The following is a 21,902-nucleotide window of genomic DNA, read 5'->3' as shown; positions in this document are numbered from 1 at the left end:
TCAATCTGCAATTTGCCTGTTGAATAACTATTGAATAGCCTTTTGCATTAAAGATGCGTGAACTTGGCTGCACTGTAAGACTTGAAGAAAACACTGATGTAAGTGGATGCTTTGCTATTGACTTAACTGAGACCAAAATTCCACCCATCAATATCAACCATGGTACCATTAGTGGCAGATGATAACACGTTGGGTAGAGCCTTTTGGCAGAAGAAGCAACAAAGTCCTCCCAGGGGAGTGTGCAGAGCAGAAGCCATGTAGCTACAAGCACTGTAGCTACTGCGCACAGCATTGAGCCCAGGGTAATAAGCCGTATCACGAGGAATATTAGCTCGAGCATCATCCTAATGCAGTTTCCAGTAAGCTCTGAGCACAGTCAGAGCAGTCTGCTCCAAAAGTCTATAGAGACATACTACCTGTAGCACAGGGAACAGTTTTTGTGCAATGTGCAGGACGACAGAAGATGAGGGTTGAAAAGACAATGAATGTCCTCTTGAGCTTGCACTAAGGACTGTGACTGAGGAAAAAATGCCTTGTGTTGCTAGCTCTGAGCTGGCTTGTGTCAGAGCACTGTAGTATCTATCCACATGATCAAAGTAAGAGCTGCAAAGGGAGCATTTATTCAAGTATTTTATAACTGTGTTTTGTTATGCAGATGATGGGTTCCTTAGTATTTCATGTCAATGTATTTTTACTAGGATCATCCAGGCCTAGAAGCAAAGAAATTAACAGTCAGATCAAGAGGTGGTATAAATGGGTAGGAAGGACAGTGCATAATACATCAACATGGGCTATATCAGAACTCATCTGACTGTGAGCTAATGGAGTAGACCTTCAGCTTCAACATTCTCGCTGAATTTTCCATGTTAGAGCTTGAAACACCTATCCCATTTCTATACCTACTACATACTTTCAATCAATAAGCACAGGGATGTCCAACGAAAATCCTGTCTTAAGACAACCTGAAAATAAAATGCAGAATAAGCTGCTTTGCGTGGATACTCTCATACATAGTGAGCTTGTGAATGTAGCGTCCTGCACCCTTTTATCAAGTAAGAAATAAAAGTGAAAGATTCAAGTGACATTACCAACTTTTCAAGCAATGTCTTTGGAAATAAGTTTTCAGATTGAGTTAGCTTCTCCAAGGACAGATGTAGTTTTTAGCCAACACAATCAGGTGATGTGGCTGGCTACCTCTAATGGAGAAAACTATATTAAATTCTGTGTGTTTCAGCTAATCACTTCAGAGGTTAGATTTTTTCCGAGTTCCCTGTGGCATTTTGTTTTTAATTGATGTGAATTGTTAGCACAGTTTGTCTTTTCCTAAATCTTCGTTCTAAGCCACTAGGATGTAATCTTTAGCATTCACATATTTTATATGTACTATTTATAAAGCCATAACTGACAAACAGTGTTCTGTATTGCCATGCACTCTTAATGAAGGAAATGTCAATATTTTGCCAGGAAGAAATAGAAACGGAATAGCTGTATCTTGTCCACAGCAAGTCAACCTAAGAACTAGCTGTAAAATCTGAGGTTCTCAGGTTCACTCCAAACTCATTCCTCAGTGGCTTAGTTACATTGAGTTTTTCTTCCAATTCCTTGAAAGTGCAGCTGAAGTCAGGTGGATATCAGTGAAGCAAGGATGAAAGTGTCATCAGTTGCAGTGTGTTTAGAAGTTCAAGTCTGTAAACAGAGATGTAGCACAATGAAAATTGCAACGTGGGAATTGATTTTGATCTGCAGGCCTGACCCTACCACTTAAGGCTGCATGGGGAGTCCCAGACCCTCCCTATAGCCTTATTTCCTACAACTTTAAAGACCTTTTAATGTGAAGTTCACTCGCTGTTAAAACTGCCATTGTCAGTATCTCTAGTTTTCTTGTAGAGCCACAGTCCTGACGATCGTTCCTGTGAAGACTGCCCTTCTTTCGCTGAATGAGGGACATCAGGTCATGAAGATGACATTGGAAAGGGAAAGATGATGTAAGAACAAAGAAAGGCTTTTTGTAAAGAAACTCTACTTTCACTAATTCTGAGGCGCTACTACTTGTCTGCGTTTCATGTAGTTACCCAAACATTTCAAGTCCTTGTATTTTGTTAAAACTTTTTAAAACCACAAAAATGAAGACAATAGGCCTGAATTTTATCCTGGAATAAAATCCCCTTGCACACACACAGGCAGCCTTATAAAGGTCAGTGATGGAGTATCGTCATGTAGAAACCATTTTGGGGGTGAAGGAGATAAATTATGAGAAGAGCTAGACAGCATTATGAACCAGAATAATAGTATCTATGCTTACAGACAGTACAACCTCTGGAGGTCTGAACTCAAACCATGCAGGGATTCCTAGTGGGAGTCAAACAGTATTTGCTAGTGAGTAAGCTATTAATCCTCACTGGAATTAAAATAATAGTAATTAATACTTTTGTCTTTTATAATAACTAACATACATGCAGCCCAATAGCAAAACAACAGCAATGAAAAATGATAAGAAGTTTTCATATACCTTCATAAGTATACCAACAAATGTGTCCATTTCAATTATTCAGGAACCAATACTTCCAGAAACCCAAACAAAGACCTCTTTGCTAGCCCTGCGTCTATTTCACATTCAAGCTGATGCCTTCTAAACTTAATGGATATAATCACTGCTCCTACATCTTATGTGTTAACTTGATCCCATTACCCTTGCCAGTGATACTGGCCTCCATTGAGCTCATGTGCTTCTCATTCCAGTTCCTTTGTCATTTCCTCCACGCTCTTCCTTTTGCACAATGTGCCCTGCCTGAGCCTTAGCTGCAGGTTTGCTCCCCTTCATATATTTCTAAAGACCTGCATCCACCACCATGCCTGTGAGGAATTTCTAATTGAGTAGACATTAGCAAATAAGAACATCTGCTTAAAATAACACTTACCTCAATTATAGAAACCCCTCAGCTGGAAGGCCTGTTGTGCTGACAGGCAGTCCCTGAAATCACGTCATCATTCCTGTTGTTCTCTTCACCTCTTCACTTCTCCATGGCAGCTCCAGGAGCACTGTGTCAGCTCTTAGAGGCAGAATAGTTTTTATCACATCCTGGTACAGCACCTAGTGCCAACAGCGCTCTTGTTCCAAGCTAGATTTTTATAGTTTATGGTATAGCATAATATAAACGTTGTCATTTGCCCGTGGAAGCTCTGGGCACTGTTACCAGGCTGGGGGGTACTTTGTGGCAATTCAACACCCTTATGACAGTCTAAGAAAAGTATGTTGATTTTTCTCCAGTTGGTTCCTCAGCTTTTTATCCACTGCTTCCTCAGTTTACCCCAGGTAACTTCTACAGCCATGGCTGGCTGCCCTTCCTTACTCCTGAGTGCTGTCACCTGCTCCTGGTGCTGGTGGAACTTTGGGGTGACCAGGCTGGAAGCCCCAGGTTGCCAAACTTGGCAGTTCACTAACAATAAAGTCCAAGAGGGTGATCTGTAGGATAAAACAGATGGGAACCTGCTTCGGCTATAAAACTCAGCACTTTGTTTGTCTTTGTGGGTGTTTATGTTTTTTCTTGATGCGGAGGTAAAGACTTCTCATATAAAGCCAGAGGGGAGAGAGAAAATTGAGGCCAGGCACACAACGACAGCAAACAGAGGAGCACAAGGGACAGGGTGTTACATGGACAACGCCACCGCAGCGGTTTTCAGTCAGTTGCTAGCTGTGAGAGGGCTGGCTGTATGGTATTTGGAGAGGGAATCCCACACTCTTGACCGCATGTGCACTTAGAGGAGGCTCAACGCAGGGCAAGCAAGCTGAGCTGCCGCTCGCTTCAAATAAACCTCAAGTAGTCCAACTGTAATTTGGAGACAAAAATTGGAAGGAAAAAAAAAAAAGGCAGCTGACCTCACAGCACGATTTAAAGCACTGCCAGGCCCTGAGATTTTCACAGAAGAGCTAAAAGGGGCTCTCGCCCCTTTCTTTGAGGAGTGTTTCTGTACTCAAGACAGTCATCTCCTGCCTCTTTTTGGGTCGGTAAGCCTCATTTTCCTCTCAACGTGAGAGAACCGGGGAACCCTCCAGCCACCTCTGAAACAATCCTTTCTCTCCCCAGCAGCGCGTTCTGTGCCAAACTCAACAGAGGCCCGACCGGTGGCGGGGTGGAGGGGGGTTAGATTTCTTCCACACCCTTAAAAGCCCCGTAGTAAACACGGTGCGGGGGCCTGGCCAGACACAGCCGCGTGGGTGACACGGGGACAAAACACAGCCCGGCGTCACTTGCCATGCGCTGCCCGCGGCCCTGGGCGTTGGAGGAGGAGGAGGACGAGGAGGAGGAAGAAGAAGAAGAAGGGGGGGGGGCGGTGGATCGCGGCCGGGCCGGCCCATGCGGCGCTGGGGTTCCCCCTTCCCTACCGCCCTCCTCCGCGCTGCGGGGGCTGAGGCGGGCGCGGCGGGGCCGCCGGGCGGTGGGGGAGGAGGAGGAGGAGGAGGAGGAAAAAGGGAAAAAAGGGAAGGGAGGAGGAGGAGCCGGGAGCCGCCGCTCCGAGGCGGGCGGGTTGCACACACTCGCACAAGCACAGTGTGCGGAGGAGGAGGAGGAGGAAAGAGGAGGAAGGAGGAGGTCGGCGCCTCGGCGCGGCCGCGGCCACCGCCACCCTGCGCAGCGCGGCTGAGGTAAAAGGCGGCGGCGGGCTGCGCGCGCGCTGCGACCGCTGAGGGGGGTGACCGTTGGGGGGTGACCGTTGGGGTGCCGGCAGCAGCACCGCGTCGTTCCTCAGCAGCGGCTGTGCCCGCCCCGGGCCGTAACCTTGGGCTCCCCGCTCCGCCCGGGGCGGCTCTCCCGGTCCCCCCGGGTCCCCTCAGCCTCGGTCCCCGGCCCCGGAGCCCGGCGTGTGGCTGTCGTGGTGTGCGTGGGGGCGCTTCCCCTCCTCATCCTCGCTGCCAGCTGTGCAGCTCGCTGTAGTTCCTTCAGAGCATCCGGATTTTGTCAGGGCTGGGCGGTTTGACAAATGTTTCTGTGGAGTTAAGTATAACTTTTTTGCGGTGGTTTCTTTCTTTTTTTTTTTTTCTTTCTTCCTCCTTCTTGGAAGAAGGCTCACCTTTGAAGGTTTTTGTTTGTTTTCTTCCAGATGAAATGAAAGGTCTCTGGGGATACGAGTGCCTGGGTTGCCTGTGTGTGTGTGTGTGTGAAGTAGATGCAGGCTTTTGAAGCCGCTTGCTCAGTGGTAACTTCCAAAGCCAGGTGCAAAACAATGTTTCCCTTTTGCCACCAAGGCTGTGCACCCTGTTTGATGCGTGGCTTTGAAATATGTGCGGTCAGACACCTGTTACTTAATGCTGTTTATCCTTTCCAGCTACAGTTAGCCAGCCTTGCTCTTCTTTATTGAATGTCTGAAAATAAATGGCAGGTATTCTTTCATGCTAGCATGTAGTAGAAGCCTGGGAATCTAATCTGTTTGTGAAGTGTGTGATGCGTCTTTGTTAGGTAATGCTTTCTCGAAGAGGAATGATTTTGGAAAGTTATCAAATAATCTTTATCTCTGAGAGAATTTATATAACATTAAAGTGCCCATGGGGATGCATCCATAAGAAAGACTGGCAGTCAGGGCTACCCGGAATCCAAGTTTTGCACAGCATAAATCTATATTCAACTGTAAAACACTCTCATAATGCTTAAATAATGTTTGGGCTTTCAAAATTCACATGATGTTGCACTGTGGAATTCTCAAATTAATACACGGAGTTGACGTGGAGCGCGGAGAAAACGTCGCATTTCTGATTCTGCGAAAGGATGGAGCAGATTCTTTCATAACATGCTTGTGTTGGTGGTTGTATTCTGTCGTTTACTTGAGGAGTTGTAGCAAGCTGACAGTATTTTCTCTAACTTCTGAAAGTGTAACGTCGACAGTATTTACAGGCTTTTTCCAGATGAAGGGTATCTAATATTGGTGTGTTCCACAAAATAATTATTGTTATGTAGAGCTGAGTGATTTTGTATTACACAGAGATGGTTCCTTAATGTGAGTTGGGAAGAGACTTATTCCTCTCCGCAACTGGTAACTTCGTAAAGTAATTAAAATAAATTACAGTTTTCAGGGATGAGAATTCCTTTCCCACCTATTAATACCACTCTAGCTTCAAATGTCAATTTTGATTCATCTCTTGATGATAGCACTAAAACCAGGTATTAATGTGAAAGTTAAACCTCTGGTGAGAATATAACTGCATGTAGCTGTCAAAATAAAATTTTAGGATCTGATTTGATTGCTGGATGTGGATACATACATGGTTGAGTAACAATGCCTATTATTTTATAGACATGCACCCACGCAGAGGAGCTTTGTTCTAAAACAGTTTTTTCTGTCATGAATTTATGCGTAATGTACACTCTGCTTTTTCTTACTGTGCAGGGAATAAAGAACCTTGAGAGGGAAGAGGTAAAGACCAAAAGGGGGGAAGAGAGATTTCATATGAATTTCCCTTACTGACAGAGGAAATACCTTCTTATTATGTGCCACCCAAAATCACTGGTTGTGTTCGGCTTTCCTATTTTTCTAAAATAATGGTGAGTTGTTTTGGCTTGGTATATGCTGCTGACTTCTGTTGCAGACTTGGCCATTTGTTCCAGTAATATCTGACTGTGATGATGAACTTGGGGCTATGTTAGTCTGTCAAATATTTATTACAGCTTTGTAGTAATTGATGACTTTATTTTTGCAACATTTCCGTACGCTATGTTGAAAACTTCTAGGATTATAATTCCCATACTTTGTGAGTTTACTTATTTTGTCTTTCTTGTTCATTTTTTAACTTGTCACTTTTAGTGGTCTACTTGTATTGTTTTGTGGTTTACTTTCCCTCAGTGGTTTTAACAGCTCAATTGCTGTTCCTTCCTGTTCGTAACTTGCAGAAGAATGAAGTCTGAGACTGCTGTTTTCATATTTTTCTTAAAATTGAATTAATCCCTTTTCCAGTTGGAAGGGAGAAAAGGGACAGAGGAATGCTTATCGGAATTTTAAAAATGAGAACAAAAACTTAATCCAGGCATTTCACCTAAGAGTAACTAGTTATGAAAATTGATACCTCATTGATTTTTTGGAGAAGACTGGTTTCCTCTGTAGTTTTAATCATCTCTCCCATTAGACTCAGAAAATTGTTGTAAATTAGTTTAGAACTGAAATTTTCCAATTTGTAAAATCTCTGGATGGTTGTTGGTGGGAATCATTATGAAAGGTTGCATAAGCATTATTTGCAGGGTGGCTAATGAGTAGCCTGGGCTTAGTTCCATTCTCTAATAAATAGGTGCATTGTGCCGCTTCAAGTATTGCAAACTTGATAGCTTGAGTTCATTTACTGATTTTGCAAGATGTGTTATATGTACAGTTTTGGGAAGACTTTAATGTCATCAGAGGTTGTACGTGACGGAGATATTTATGACAGGCTATTAACCCTTCAAATGTTTTTTGTTGGTGTTTTTTTGTTGTTGTTTGATTATTTTTATTATTATACTGTTTAGGACATCTTATTTTTATGAAAGACTCGTGTAGTACTTATCACAACAAAATGACTTAAGTGCATGCATCAAAGGCTCATATGAATTTTATTCAGTGGGACTTTCTGGGAGCAGGCTTTGTGGTACTCTTGCTGCTGCACTAAAAGTATGTGTAGGCTTGACTTTGATGTGTGGTATTGGACTTGTATTTCCAAAGATCTGACCTCTAGTGGGTTTGAATATATGCCATGCCGATATAAATACCAAAAATACTGTGCTTTGATGTTAAGGGGCCTGCTTTGCTTAAGCTCTCACTCTGAACATTAAGCTGTAAAAATCTATCTCACTGTTCCTTACCCATCTCTTTAAGGTAGAGGTTTCTGGAAATTTTCTAAATATGGATAAAGAGGTTTATGAAACTGTGGAAGACAACAGTTCCAGAATGGCTCAGAGTCTAACTAACAATGCCAGCAGTAACTTCCAGGTTCCAGAAGGATGTACTGATACATCTGAGTGCTTAGAACAGAGCTACAACTTGAGTAGGAGTATCAGGATGGCCCTTTCACAGCTGTTCTTGTAGTGTTAATGCCAGGACTCTGTACTTTCAGGGCAGTATGATTCCGGGCGGTTATGTGAGGCACAGAAATAGATGGAGCAGCACTATTATGGCTTCAGAGATTCCTCTCCAGCAGCCTTCTGGATGTTGGGCTGATCTTATACCTGTGAGGATGTTGCTGCTGGGATCTTGGAGGAAAACCAATAGTTATGTTCCCTCCTTTTGAAGACCTATATCAGCCTTATGTAAGGTGGTGAGGTTCTGTGGTTTCTTTTGTCAGTTTGTCTATACAAGGCATTCTCTGGTGAGGCTGTTACTGCTGTTAATAGGATGGTGCAATATCTAGGTATCATCCACTCAATGAAGAACTCATTAAATCTGCACCCAGGCAACAGCAAAAGGCTATCAATTTCTGGAGAAGGAAGGGATGAAACAGAACTCTCTTCTCTTCTACTGAAGAGCCCAGCCATCAGGCAGACTGTTACAAAGTCATACTGGCCTGTTTGGCATGTTACTAGGCTTTGATGAACGGTATTTGTCAGTGGTTGTAAAGCTTTGTTTTACCTTTGGAGTTCTAAGAAGCACCAGTCTGTCTTTTCTGTGCAAGGAAACCTGTTCCAGGGATCAGTGCAGTTGTCGCTCATGAAAAGGGAAAACTGCGAGGTCTCCAGCTAGGTAAAGCCACTTGCCTCTTTCGCAGCTTAGGTTTCTGTGGCCACTTGGGCCCTTACTTTGACCTCTCTGCGGCTTCCTGCTCTCTTCCATTGCCAGCTACTTGTATTGATCCTATCCCGCCAATGGCTAAGAGCTGGTTGTGGGACAGTGGAGATCACACAGCCCATAGCTACAGGGATGGAGAGGTTTCACTTGTCCTCCTGTGTTGTGACCAACTCATTGAATGAGGAGGTGAATCCATAATCTGACTTTCTGCAATAGCTGAGTGCTCTCTGATAGCAGTTCTGCTCCATAACCAGAAAGTTTGATGTTACATCTCTCCTCTTGCTTCTACTTGTTAAGAAACATGGTTTAAGTAGGTAAATGACAGCTGTCATATATCTAAAGTTTTGGCCTTATTTTTCGTTTCACATGGAAGCTATTATTTTACCACAATGATGATGAAACTGTATGCTTGGACAATTAAGGGCTTGTTCTTTTCTCAAATCAAGAGCTTGTTTCTTTAACCAGTAACAATAACTTGGAGTTCTAGGCAACTGAGTTCACAGCTCCTAGGTTTGAAAAAAGTTGTTTCTATTCAGTTGACTTTGGGGCTCTCAAATTCTGACTTTCTTTGTGAGATAACTTTGGATGACCACAAGAAGATCTATTAAGGTGCAGGTTCAAGGTTAGGTTCAAGAGTAACTGGTCAGGTTGAATGCACTGTTCCTTTTAAGATGTTATATTGATAGATTACAACATTTCAAATAAATGAATGATCTAGGCCTTTGCTTGCATTTTTTTTATGCAATACGATATGAAAATATGAAGAGAAAAATGTACAGATGTAATCCACCTATCAGAGTTGTATAAAAACATATTATATCTGGTCTATCATTATGCCATCTGAGGAAGTTGGATATCCAACTATATCCACATTTGTGTGCATTTTAGTGAGGAGGAAACTGTTATGAAAAAGGTATTGAAGAGCACATTATTCTTGAACTTGTAGATGGATTTCTTTTTCTAACAACATCTATATTGAACTTAGGCACACATGTTCCTGCAGACTGGAAGTGAGTGACTAACAAAGGGAGCAAATAGAGTAAGGACTTAAAAGGTTAGTAAGAAACATCTCTTGGATTCCAGCGATCTAGTTTCCGTGATCCTGTGAACAATGTGATGTTGTGGAAAATAATAAGGAAGGCCTGTGAAATGTAAGCTGTGGTTTTGAACAAGATAGGTTGGATGAAAGAGCTTCTCATGTCAAAGTGGTAATTTTCCTCCTTGATCTTCTAGGCCTTCATTCCAAAACTGTAAGAGATTTTCTGTTCTCCTTTTTTTTTTTTTTTTTTTTTTCCTTCTCGTCTATCACTCTTCTTTCCTGTGCTTGAAATTGCTGTCTCTCTCACATTTGTTTTTTGGTTTTCCTACCTGAGATGTTGGTGACGTTCATTATTCTTGCTCTATGATCTTTTGCACATTTTTTTTTTTCTAGTTTCCTCTTAGTTGAGGCTATGTTCTGGATCCAAGATGCTTGTCCTTATCGCAGCCTTTAGACATCTATATTGTTGCTGCAGCTGCTAAAGGGAAACATAGGAAGGAAACAGAATTAACAGCTACAGTAAGAGCCTACTTGTTTTGAAATACTCAAATTAGGATGAAAGTTTTTTTTTTTTTTTAAAGCAATTTCCATTATTAATACCTTCATGCAAGTTGCTCTTTTCCTTATACAGACGTGATAAGGGCACATTACTCTAATTCATCCAGAGTTCTTCTCAGAAAAGTGAGTGGAAATAGAAGATAAATGACATATTGGGATGTATGAAGTGAAGTCATGGAATGGTTGCTCTGGCTAGGCTGACATGATTTATTGAACCAAACAGAATTGGTATAATCACTTCTGTGAAGGACTGTGATCAGAGAAGGAACAGTGGTTTTGAAGAAGAAGGGGGAGGGGCTGAGAAACTCCAGGTAGGTTTGTTTGCAGAAATTACAATAGAGCATATTTTTGTGAAAGGAGAGGTTGTGTGGCAAGGTCTGCTGATCAAATGGACTATGTATTGTTCCTAAACTTTGACTGTAAGGCAGACAGGGGCTGTTGCATGATTTAAATTATTTTTTTTCCTCCAGATATAGCTCTTGAGGGTTGGTGCAGATTAATTGGTCTCTCTGCTGGATGCAGAGAACTGTACTGCACGCCTGACATCAGCAAAGAATAGACTGAGTAATGATTTCTTTCTGGTCTTACAGTCTGTTATTTGTGTACCACTTCTCTACAAAAAATGCCTCAGAATAATTGTCATATGCTAAACAACAAGGGAAGATGGAATGTGATTGCAGGTGTATCAGAGCAGCTTGCAAATGAGGTGCTGCAGTCTGGCATAAGAGCTGTTAGTTGCAGCTAATGTGAGTATTTTGACATCGCGGCTCAGCTTGTAATTTTCACATTGGAAATCTCCTGCATCCGTGTATGCTGCAGGTGCAGGGGAGCTCTCGGAAATTCCCTCAGCCTGTCTGCTAGCCCTCACATGATGCAGCTATCTGCTTTGATTGGTGAATTCCCATGCTGAAGCAGAAGGTGGGGGTATGGAGGAGACGGCAGAGCTGCAACCTGGGAGAATAACGGAGGGCTCAAACAGGGCAGCCTGAGTGGGGAGGGGATTCAGCTGCTGCTCGTTATCCTGGGGAGATGGTGGTGCCATATTCTGCCCCCCACAGCAGCTGTAGCTGCTTCTGCTTGCTGTGAAATGAGGAGAGGTAGCCCTTGTGTCACGTTTCCCCTGTGGAGGATCTGTTGGTCTTGTAATCTCTTTCTGCCTCGGTTGAACCGGTACAGCAATTGCTTCCAAACCCTTCACATCTGGCAATATCTAGCAGTCCGGCTGTTCTTTTTGCTGATGTGCAGTTTTTCAGCTATGAAACACTTACAGGCGTTTGTTGACCTGTGACTATAGCAGGTGGCACGGAACAGAACTAACTTCTTAGAAAGCCTTTGCCCAGGTCAGAACAAAATGGGCAGCTTATTAATTGTACAGGTTACTGCTTCCCTGCATTCATGTATCGTTCATTTAACACTGCACACCTCAGGCAGTCCCTCATCTACTTGGCTGCATCCTAAAACGTTATGCATGTTTGGCCCCGTGTGCTTTTTTCATTGTCTTCCACCCCTGCCCTACCTCCTTCGCAGACTGAAAGTAGTAGAATGTGCACATACGCCTAGCCTGCCCAACAGGTGGTATACGCTAGAATGGTCTCCTTTGAGATATCCTAATGAGAGCATAAGGTTAACTTGAAGTCATATAACAGTGGTTTGTAACTGTGTGCTGTTTCGTGTGTGTATCTTTAGACAAGAAAATGTCTTGCAGCTAAATTGGCCTTTGTGTCGGGTAATGGAAGAAGTATTTGTACTGCTTTTATATGAGTTTTTGCCATCTCATCCCTTGTTGAATTAATGAAGAATGACACCTTGGAAGGAGCATATGGCATTTAACAGTCTCTGAGGCAAATCCAATTAAAAAGTTGATGTACTGCTGATGACCTTGGTAACCTGTATTGGTACTTTTCTGAACGGGTGCTCGGATTGTGTGCATAGGAGTGAGTACCCCAAACGTCTCTTTTTGCAGATTTAGCTGTTAATAAACATTTACTTTGGAAAAGGAAGACGGCTGATGATCACTCTAGTTCTCTTCAGTGAACTGGTAGTAAAGATGCATGGGCGCTTAGATGGACAGGAAAAAGAAACAGCTGTATCAGTCTTCTGCATTTTGTTTTTCTCTCTTAAGCTTTATGAACATTACTACGGAGTTGTGTTGAGTGTTGCTGTTCCTATTGCGTGTTTTCATTCAATTGCTATGGAAGGTATAAATCTTAATTTCTGCTAGTCTGCTTAAGTTCGTTTACAAGAATTTTTATTAATGAAGTCTACACTGCAAATTGGGGTTGATAGGGGAATCCCAGCTCACTACTTAAACCTTTATCAGCTAGTCCAGGTTGTGTGTAAAACCTCAATCACCATTTATCTACTGCATCTTCACTTTCAGTGCTGCTCCTTTCACTAAATTGCAGCCCCAGAAAAATTAACGTGTTGTTGCTCTCGGCTATGGTAACAGATCACCAGTTTGCTTATTCAGTTGGTGGTTTTGTTTTCTTTTTTTTTTTTTTTTTGAAAATGGAAGGTAAATTGTACTTTCCAGATTTTGCTTAGATCCTTGTGTTAGTTTCTAACAACTTCCTAGGATGAGCTAAAGGCCTTGTGTAATGCAAATGTAATCCTAAGTGTGGGGAAATCGGAAGTATATGTTTGTAGTAATTCTCTGCTATACAAACACATTTATTTTGTAAACTTCTCTTGTATTTAAAAAAAAAAAAACAACATTTGAGATGAAAGCAATACTTACATGAGTAGCTGTGAGTTGGTGTAAAGTAGGGTAATTTAAAAACAAAAACAACAAACAGTGAGCTTAGCTGCTGAGGACTTTATCATCTTTGTAGCACTTCAGTTTTCTAAACTGACTCAATCTGTCAATACGTACACGCTCAATTTATGTATCTTTGTTTTAGTTATGCTTGCTTAAATAGTGCCCTGTAATCTTCACAGTTCTCATCCTGGTTATGCTTCTATTTTATCCTTGATGAGAGATTGCTCACTTTAATTTAGCATAACCACCTCCCCTCCCCACAGAACAATTGAGGTTGAATATTGTGAAAACAAAGATATAATCCAAGCTCTCAGATGCTTGCTATGTTAAAAACATCTATTAAATTGATCTGAAATTATGTGGAAAGAAATACAGGTAGTTCTTCAGGTAATTTTGAATCATCAAATGATTGATACGGTGAGTAGTTTTCCATGATTCAGGTGCTGAGCAATGTGGAGATTACTTTATGACTCTTGAAAACTGAAAAACAGGTCTTGAAATTCACAGGTAGAAATGACAGCGATTTACATTGCTGTATTAACTGTTACATTATACAATTCTGAGAAGTTGGCTCCATACCACCGTAATTTAGTGTGAGAATGTTTGCTGTGTATTTTCATTTAACTTTCTTTTTTCAATTTTTAATGGATTTTTCTACAAGACACAATCTTAATGCAGCAAAATAAAAAAAAAAAAAGTCATGTAAAATTACATTAAATTTTCATAGACTTAGTTTTTTAATTACTTCCTTTTTCTCCATTCTCTTAATAAAGGCCGATATCTAAAAGAATAGCTCCTGCCTTTTAGTGGCACTGAAGTACAATAAAGACCTTCATGACTAATTTGAAACTTTAACCAGAACTTGGATCATGAAGGTGTTGGTTTCCACAGCTCTCAGATGAAAGGCAAAGCCTTTCTTCAAATTTTAGGGGTAGTAATTATCAGAGCAAGATGTCAGTTTTTTTAAGGGCTTTAAAACTTTATATCTGAAAGGTGGTACCTTGTAAACCTGTGGTATTTGTTATGTAAGGTACATCTCTTCCTTAAAAATAATTGGTAATTTAAATGATAATGGCTTTCTGGTGTAATATTGCTTAATTTCATAAGCCCTCAAAATTTCATGGAATCCCTCAATAACTAAGAAACCAACTCCTTCTCAACACATGAAATACAAATAAATTCCTGGCTGTCTTTTTCCCTTTTGTAGAAGTTGAAGGAAAGGTGATACTTCATAGTTATTTTTAAAACACAGAAAGGAATTTTTATTTAAAAATGACTGAAAGTGGACAAATCTTTTTTCTTTCCGTCTCTTCAAAGTATCATAACCTCTCAGGTTTTTAGAAATTGAAGAATGTTGTCTTAAAGGCTTTGACAGGTCACATTTTGCTTAGCTGGATAGTCTGCAGTTCAGCTGGTAATTAGCATGTTTCTTAATGACTGAAACAAAATTTTTAACCAAAGTTGTCTCTTTATGTTCAGCAATGTCTATTGACAAAGCGTGCATGTTACAACCATGTAACTTAAGTCAACGTGAGCCTTGTATTCATTTCCAAATCACTTTGTGCCTCAGCTAAGAAGTCTCTCAGAAAGCTGTTCCAATTTGTGTTCTCTTATTGTAATTCCTTCACAGCTAGATTTCTGCATCTGCAGGTTTTATAGGCCAAAACTGTTTGTGTCTACTTACCTGTCTATTTTTCATTGTTAAAAGGGAAAATAATAATAGAGGAAAATTACCATATGAGGGGTACATGAGTGGAGACGTGATTTGTTCTGTTCTCAGCGCAGCTCATTCTGAGCAAAGCCCATGCGGTAAGGATTGGTGAGATGATCTTTGAAGAGCTGATAAGAAGCAGGGTATATAAATTTTAACATTAATACAGCAAGTGGCTCTGTAGACCATGTCTAGCTCAATGATGCCAGTGTTGCGCTGTCATTGGGACTGTGTTTTGGCCTGGCAAAAGTTAGAGCAAGTCACTCTAATTTTTCCTCTCTGTTCAGCTTCCCATCTTTAGAAAGAGACTTTGTCACCTTGCAAGGTATTAGTGAAGCTTGGATGATGCCTGTCTGCTGACTGCTTTGATATGCTGTATCAGTGGTGCTATAGTATATTATTTCTATGATTATTTTGTACTGGTCTACTTACTACCTCTAAAAAGCTGTCAGTTGCTTTATAATACTCGGAAGCAAAGCAGAAGACAGAGTGGGAGTAAAAGAAAAGGCTATTCTACCCAATAGATAAAGCATAAAAAGAGGCTCCTCATTTTTTTCCCTCTCTTGAAATTAGACCTGACAAAGAGAGAACCAAAATCTGAGAAGTGTGTAGTATATTGAATGATCAGAAATGATGATTATATTCCTTCACCTGTTGTAAAGGGCAGCACCTCCACCAGCAGAGCCCTCCTGGCACCTACGTTGGGCTTTGACTCAGGAACTAAAAGGAGGCATGCCATCTGTGAGAAATAAAACTGAACTGGGCACAGCATGCTGCACCTGCACTAGCCCAACCCTTCAGAACTTGAGATATGATTACATCAGTTTGTATGTTTTGCAGGTGAAGTACTTCATTTGGCTTCAGAACTGAATTTGACAATTTCCTTGGTATACATCCAAGGAAGGTCAAGTTATTCCATCTAAAATGAAATGTATATCCAAAAAGTGGCTCAAGACAAACATGTTTCTAACTGTAGGACTGGGCTGGAGGTTAGAGCTTGTAGACTTTTGTGGCGTAGGAAGGATAAGGCCCACCTTGAAGGCTGTTTCTTTGCTGTGTGATAATTCCAGAGTCTTGCCCCGTTTTTTCTTCCTGTATTGTTTGGACATAGGCATATCTGGCTGTAGTGAGAACTTTTTTAAATTTACATTTCTTTATGTTCCAGGCCAGGATCTGGGTTAAATACAGTGTCTTGCACACACACCCCACCTCTGGTGGTCTGACTATGATAATTTTCCAATATCTCTCTTATCTGTCATGGTAGTGCCTGACATGACAGTTCATTCTCTTATGAATACTTGGATACACAACAATCTTCTGCAACACATACTTGCAGTTTGAGCCCTTAAAGTATGGGAATTCAGGAATGTTACGTAGGTTTGGTACGATCCCTTAAGGGGATTCTTTATTCATGCCCTAAATTGCAAGGTTTCTGGGGCAGGGACTATCCTTGCATTATTTATTTTATGGCATATATTGCATTTCCTCTTTTTTTTTTTTCCTTTTGACCTGGCTGGTGACCGTTCATTGGTACTTCAGATGAGATAATATACTGCAGCACAGTGTTTTTAACTACACTATTGAGTGTTGTAAGTTAAAAAGAAATGGCATCCATGTTGTTCAGTTCAATATGCTGAAGTGTCTAAAGGTATAAGGCAGTTTTCAGCATGATTAAGACAATTTGTTATATTTTTATATTCCAATTGTTGAGACTATTTTAGTGTAATAAGAGGGCTTACAGAAGCTAGCAGCATGTGTGTTAACAGGGATTCTGGTAAATTACTTCTTGACCTTGAATTGCAAATCAGAATGTAGTAAATCAGCGGCATGCACATACTATAGCAGAGCAAACTCCCAGGCATGCAGCTTAATGTATGGAGTAAAGCATTGTTCATTCTGCTTAGATTGACGTGTCATGCAATATTAGAGGCCATTGTCTTTAATACCTTTGTTATGGAACAGATCCAGTTTTGATTTATAGCCCAGCAGTAGCAAGGTTCCATTCTGTTCGGTTTTAGAAGTATAGTCTGATACAGAGTATTTATCAAGCAGTCTGTTTTCGTATAATCTGTGACACCAGTCTTCCAGTGAAAATGTAAATGTGCTTCTTGGTGTTATTTCTAGGTATGAGGATTCCCTATGTAAACCTCCTAAGTCAGAGCATAACTCAGGAGCTCTCCCCCCTGCCTCCCCCTTGGCAACTGTACAGCCATAGTCTGAATCAGCAAAGCTTGCTTAAAGGGACAGTCTCAAGTCAAAACCATACATATATATATGGCTTTTTATTTTGTTTTTTAAAAAATGCACTGAAGCAGCTGCACACATGAAGTCTGCTACAGAATATCCCTGTCGGTTTTAAACCTGTTTATCTGGGTTGTGTTGTTTCTGTTTCCTCCCTCTCTTTTCTAGTTCTGTGAAAGGCAACAAAGACAGACTGCATAGTTGGATGAGGAAAGCAATAGGAGAGATTGGGCAGAAATTGCTGTCAAATATACAAAGCATACATCTAGAAAGATGTTTCAGCTGTGCTTAAAATTATTTGACACTTTGCAGTTTTACAGCACTCAGAGATCTAATGGTGGTTCTGGAACCTCTTTTTAGGCATTATATGTACTTGTTAAAAATGCTGTTTGCCCAAATGCATTTGTAACATCAATATTGGAGGAGCCTGGAGTTGAATACAATTTTTCAAACAGAGGCAACAACATAAGCATTCAGCAATTCTTCTAATTGCAGTGGTAAAGATCAGTCTAAAAATTGAAGCTGCATGTAGTAATAGTTTTCAGTCAAGTGGGACTACAAAACTATTGGCTCGCTTTTAGGTGTAAGTTTTTACTCTGTGCAACCTAGTAGAAACTGGTGCTGGCTACCATCATCAGTGATTGGTTTTAATATAGCCTACAGCATAGGACCCAGGATGTTTGCACAGTGAGGCTCTGTAAACCCCTGTTGCAGGTGTGTAATGCTTTAATCTGCTTACTGGACAAATAGAAAATTAAACCCATGTCTCCCACTTTTTTGCTTGACAGGAAATCTGACCAGCTGTATCAGATTTTGCCCCCAAGAAATTGCATCAGTTTAAAAAAAAAAAAAAGCATTGTACTTGCAGCTTAATGTTTAAACTTGGTGTTAAAATGCAAGAGCAGAATAATACAAATTGATAATGCGAATGGTTTTCTTGGGTGGATTTCAAATCCTGTGCTAGTATCTGGTAGAAGTTTTATTTTCTTGCATTGAAATATCATGTTATTTCCATCACAATAATGCCAGTTTTAGCTAGCTGGCTGCTGCTAGATTCAGAGATAGTAATCAAAATTGTTTTGGAACGTAACTCTCAGTTAAGTACAGTGAACATTTTTCTTTTATGCTTTATATTATGCAGTGACTAAACATGTTTACTTTGAACTGGGTATGTGTTCTAGGTGGGTAGCAGTAAAATAAGTGTGTTTAAGCCAGCAGTAATTTAATTTCAGCTCTGTGCATTTTGTTGAGACGAGAAAAGCTGCTGGCAGTTAGGCCTTGCAGTGCATTATGAAGTGACTGCCAGTCACATTCTCCTATGGAATTAAAACAAATGGGAAAGCAGAGTGAGAAAGGGGGAAAAGATATTTACATAAAATTAAATGTCTGTCCTGTGGTTTGCTTTAGTTCATAATGCCTGATTATGTAAACTTCTTCCCACCACCTTGCTGAACTTGGAGCAAAGCAGGTTTTTTTGTGGTGTAAAATCTGCTAGCATAAAATTTGTTGTAAATATACTGCTTCATCTTCACTGTGCAGCCCAGAAGGAAGGAAAGAAGGTATGGAAGGGAACATTCTCTGGAAGTGCAGGTGGCTTTAGTAATTGATAATGTTTTGTCATGTAGTGGTGTTTTTTTTGTTGTTGTTTTGGTTTTTTTTTGGTAGGGGGAGGGGATGTATCTTAATATGACTGCCAAAAAAGGGACTGTATTTAAAAGCTGAGCACATCTATCCTGGAGGATCTTACCCTAATATGATCGGCCGTGTACTTCCCAATATGTTACAGGACAAAAAGACTTGAATAAAATGGCATGCCCACTCAGTGTAGTTTTTGCACTGTGCAGTTCAACTAGTATTATAACTGATACATAATTATCTCGGTAAATATTCAAGGGGAGAAATAATGCTGTGTAATCCCTCTCTCTTACTGTTGTTGAGGGTTGCAATTATAAAAGCACAGATCAAAATATGCTGTGTGGGAGTTGCTGGTCTGCATTTTGAAACATGAACAACAAGAAATGAACTCTCAGACTCTGGAGCACAGGGGCACATCTCAAAAAGAATGACTGAGCTGTGGTAGGACTTCTGTGATCATATTGAGATGTCCCTGGAGACCTTAGATTATTGCATTTTATCTTAGTGATTTAAAGAGCTGGCAGCTGGTGGCTTGCTGGCCTGAAAGAAGCATCCATCTTCTTCCCCTCTTCTCACCTGCTGCTTGTTTCCTGGTGCCTGCATCGGCTGCCCAGGTTGCAGGATGGATTCTGGGATTGCCCCTTCATTTCTGTTTTCTTTGGGTATGGTGAGAGGTCTTACTTGCTCTTAGTCAGAGTGCAATTTTTTTTTTGTGAAAATAATTTCATTGGCAGAAGGAGAATAAAAGCATCTACACATAATTGAGCTGGATTCTTTGCAATGCCTTAAGTGAGGTCTTGGATTGTTACTGCTTTCATCTGCAGTGAGTGACTTCATAGATTAAAAACCTCTCAAAACTGCAGCAGGATAATTTTGGTTCCAGAGAATTACTGTAGATGACTGAAGATAGTGTTTGTTTTTCTGGGGAAAAGCAAAATATTCTCCTAAGACATAAGCAAAATTACCTGCAGGAACTTTAGGATACCCTGAAATGTCAGCACTCAAGTTGCAGATTGTTTTGTAGGCCTGTTACATTTGCATACTGATAAGAGTTTGTGGTATCTATTTTGTATTGCATAAACACACTGCTGTTTATTGCTTGGCTCAAATGGTGTGGTTTTATCAGATAAATATAACTCATTCACTGTATGAACAAGCCTGAAAGATTTATTTACATAAATAATTCTTGAGAGTGTACTTAACTATTATTCATCAATATACTTTTCATAAAGAATAATTTCTGGCCTCCAATTTTTTTGGCGTCTCTATGGAAAATAGTCTGCCTATTTCAGGAATTCAAGACACTGAACTCCGCTCAGCAAACACCAAGAAGTAGTTAAAGAACTAATTTTTCAACATAGCTATATGCATGCAGGTCCTGAGTTGAGAACTTTCTTGACTCATGAGAGCATGGCTGGGGTCAGATGTATGACCGGTAGGTAGTGTATCACATGGCACTAGCAGCAGGTTGTGTGTTTGCTTTGTTTAATAACTTTCTGGCTTAATTCCATGAAGCTAACTGCAACTGTTCTTAATTAATCCAGATGCGATTTTTGATCGTGGTATTCTTTTGGCAGAAATAGATTATATATTTTTTCACTGGCTCTGAAGTTACTGACATATTTGTTTAGCTGCTGCTTTTGTCTGTGCCTGTAGGTCATAACTGTCCATTTTTTATTTCCTTGGGAATAGACAGCCTTAGGCCTGCAGTCAGTACCATCCAAATCAGTATCGGTGAAGAAAAGATGCAGAGTTATCTGGTGACTGAAAAGGCTACTGATCTTGTGGGTTAGTACGTGAAATGTTCCAGAAAGATATGCCAGAGGCTCAAATTATGTAATGCTTTGAGCAGGAAGCCACTGAATTGTGTGTAGTGTGTGTCACCAGCAACAGACTGATGTCCCTGGCACGGCTCCACTCCAGGAAGGAGCTGAGGTTTCTCCGAGGCTTCGGGCGAGGATGAACAACTTGACAGCGTAGCCCTAGCTAGAACAGCTTGCACCATTGAAGGCAGGACCTGGCAGCGCACAGCCTTGCTGTGTGCTGTCGGAGGCAGGGGGCTGTCATCACGTTCCTTTAGTGTGTGGGGTTTCCTGCCCACAAGTGTGTACCAGCTGGCATTGTCTTCTCAAGGAGTTAACATTAAAGCAAGTGTGATTTGCAGCTTTTATTTATTTGCAGATCTTGAAAAAAGTTGCAAAGGAAGAAAGAATTGTTCTGGAAATTGTCATGTTATTGCATAGGGGATTTAGGTCTGTGGAATTTAAAAGAAATACATGTCTAAAAACAACTAACACAACACTATGGTTGATGGTTCTTTTTGGCACAAAATGAGTGAAAGTTTGGAAGGTAATGACTGTTTTAGAGTAGGACCAAAATCATTGTGGTTAAATTAAGATTTTAAGTCTTTTCTAAATCAGGTACTATTACTCCACTTTTAATTAGAATCAGGCAAGAAGTCCTTATTCGAGTTCTAAGGTTTTATTCTCCCAGTAGGCAACTCAAGCAAGTGCTCTTCATCCTCTGCCAACTGTTCTTAGGTGGGAAACCACTGGAGACTTCTAGGAATGTGTTCCTGTCAGGTCATTCTTTGATCTTTTCAGAGATCAAAGGTTTTTTTTTTTTTTTTTTTTTTTTTTTTTTTTTAGAAAAAGGTTGTTTGCTTGTTCAAAAAAGTAAAGGGATGTTTGGGATCTGTTGACAAACCCAGGGTCTCAATGAAAGCTGTCTGTTGTGATGATGGATCATCATGATTTAGCTGGGGATTTTGAAGACCTAATCCCCTGGTAACCTATAAAGAAAAACCTGAAGTCGTACAGTGGGGAGAGACAGACAACTAGGCAAAGCTCTGCTGCCTGGTTAAGGTGATAGCATGGTTCGGATGACTAGTCAAGAAACAAGTCTTGCCTTTCTGAACAGTAGCTCAGAACCAGGTAAGAGCTTTGTCTCTTGGTGTTAGTGACACTTCAATAGGAGAAATAAAAGCTCCATTTGCTATCCGTGATGTGGAAGTGAAGATGTATGGTCCCAATGGCTCAGCTCTAACATAACTGCTTTTCAGAGGGATTTTGAAGACCATTTTTGTGTTGCTTGGCATTCTGATAGGGTCAGAACTTTCTGGTGAATACTGCAGTGCACCTAGTAGATTTTAAGGCTAATTTATAAATGATTGCTACCATACCAGGAAGAGTTGATGTCACTGGACATGTGCAGCTGAGCAA

At 40.7% G+C, this 21,902-nt stretch overlaps 1 protein-coding gene across 10 annotated transcripts in view; it reads left to right on the top strand.

The window, feature by feature from the left end:
- Nucleotides 1–4,331: 4,331 nt before the first annotated feature.
- PLCB4 (phospholipase C beta 4) overlaps nucleotides 4,332–21,902 on the top strand; it is a 200,677-nt gene continuing 183,106 nt past the window's right edge. For 3 of the 10 annotated variants that reach the window (XM_040551653.1, XM_040551651.1, XM_040551654.1), the window contains exon 1: nucleotides 5,029–6,536. Coding sequence is in view for 4 of the 10 variants with exons in the window: in XM_040551648.1 (XP_040407582.1) it covers nucleotides 20,427–20,469 (43 nt within the window). In the remaining 6 variants the exon portion in view is untranslated. Of the gene's footprint in view, nucleotides 4,646–4,808; nucleotides 4,995–5,028; nucleotides 20,470–21,902 lie in introns of those variants that run through there. The other 7 variants (XM_040551655.1, XM_040551652.1, XM_040551648.1 and 4 more) reach the window with 6 other exon arrangements.

This window comes from Cygnus olor, chromosome 3 (assembly GCF_009769625.2).
Source record: "Cygnus olor isolate bCygOlo1 chromosome 3, bCygOlo1.pri.v2, whole genome shotgun sequence".
NCBI classification, from domain to species: Eukaryota; Metazoa; Chordata; class Aves; order Anseriformes; family Anatidae; genus Cygnus; species Cygnus olor.
The sequence above is the reverse complement of the archived record's forward strand: the minus strand, read 5'-3'. Positions and strand labels throughout refer to the sequence as shown.